The sequence below is a fragment of the Monodelphis domestica genome, chromosome 3, assembly GCF_027887165.1.
Source record: "Monodelphis domestica isolate mMonDom1 chromosome 3, mMonDom1.pri, whole genome shotgun sequence".
Classification (NCBI taxonomy): Eukaryota; Metazoa; Chordata; class Mammalia; order Didelphimorphia; family Didelphidae; genus Monodelphis; species Monodelphis domestica.
The window spans coordinates 17,337,816-17,339,325 of record NC_077229.1 but is presented as its reverse complement, the minus strand read 5'-3'; the positions used below and the strand labels follow the sequence as shown (position 1 = coordinate 17,339,325).

At 72.3% G+C, this 1,510-nt stretch overlaps 1 protein-coding gene across 1 annotated transcript in view; it reads right to left on the bottom strand.

Annotated features, from left to right (window-relative positions):
- Positions 1-1,510, bottom strand: part of SLC25A1 (solute carrier family 25 member 1) — an 8,911-nt gene extending 7,401 nt beyond the window's left edge. Inside the window, exon 1 of the mRNA XM_056821418.1 lies at positions 1,271-1,510. Within this exon, the coding sequence (XP_056677396.1) occupies positions 1,271-1,376 (106 nt within the window). The 5' untranslated portion in view covers positions 1,377-1,510. The remainder of the gene's footprint in view (positions 1-1,270) is intronic.

The window sequence follows — 1,510 nt, the reverse complement described above, 5'->3', positions numbered from 1 at the left end:
TGGGGGGGAGGGGAGCCCCCCAATCCTTTGGGCTCCTCCTCGGAGGGGGCGGGAGGAGGCCTCAGAAGTAGCCTGACAGGCCAGACCAGGCCGGGGGGGGGGGGGGTCAGGACGGAGAGCCAGCCGCCCCTTCACCAAGCTCCTGGCCTGGCCCGGGCCATTCTTCCCCGGGACACCCCCACCCCGCCGCGGGGGACACATGACTCAGCAGGGGGGTGGGGGCGGGGAGGGCTGGCCCCCGGCCACCTCCTGATTCTGGACTTTGGGGCAAGAGCTCGCTAAGCCCCAGCCCCCTCGCTCCGGAGACTGAGGCCCCGAGAGGGCAAGGGACTGGCCCACGGCCCCACGGGCAGCAAGGGCCCAGTGGTCTTGGAGGAAGGGAGGGGCGGAGGGGCGGGGAGATCCCCAAGCCAGGACTTTGCCCCAGGACCAGCCCAGGCCGGGGTTCGACCAAGCTCCTCCCCCCCACGCGGCTTAGGACATGGGGCACGGACGAAAGCCACTGAGAGCCCATCGAGGTAGTCACGTGATCCCAGCTTTGGGGCTCGATCAGCCAGACTGCTCCCTTCATCTTACAGACGGGGAAACTGAGGCTCAGGGAGGGGAACGAGCTTGGCCTCGGATGACCCGGGCTGTAGCTGCTCTTTGGAACGGACTTTGGGCCCGAGATCTCCGCGGCCCCTCCCCACTCTACAGGTCCAAGCCCTCATTTTACAGGGAAGGGAAGGCAGGCCTGCCCTCGGGCTAACTGTCCGAGCCGGGTCCTAGCGGCAAGCCTCCGCCCCACCCTGGCACCACGGCCTGTGGGGGGCAGCCGGGCCGCCACTGCCCAGGAAGCTAACAAAGCCCCTTCCGCACGCAGTCCTGCAGGCCTCCCCCACCCCGGGGAAGGGTGCGAGGAGGGAGCCCCCCGGCCACCCTCTAGAGCCCTCCTTCCCTCGGGGAGGCCGGGGTGGGGGGAGCCCCAGGAGGAGGCAGGGGTGCACGGTGCGACGAGAGGGGCCCCCAGGCCCTCCCCGGCCATCCTCTGGAGCCCCATCCGAGCCGCGGGAGCCCTAGTTGCAGGCCAGGGTTCGAGGAGGCCCCCAGCCGCTCCCCAGGCAATCCTCCAGACCCCCTCCCATCCCGGGGAGGCAGGGGTGCATGGGTGCCGGCCCCTCCCCGGTTATCCTCTAGAGCCCCCCTCCCCAGGACGAGGGCTGGGTGGAGGGGACCCAGTGGGGTGCTGAAGGGAGAGCGGCCGGGGGATGGCGGTGCTGACGGCGCTCACCTGCCAGGATGGCCTTTCCGGGGTGCGTGAGGCGGGCTTTGCCGGCAGGGGCGGCGGCGGCCAGGGGGCGGCGGGGACCGAGCCCGGGGGCCGCGGTCTGGGGCATGGTCCCGAGGGGGCCGGCGGGCGGGCGGGCGAGCTGGCTGCCGGGTCGGAGCAGGGGCGGCGACGGCGGTGTTGACTGTGGTTCTGGGGGGCGGGCGGGCGGGGGGGCGGTGCCTTGGCGTCAGGACTTCGCCC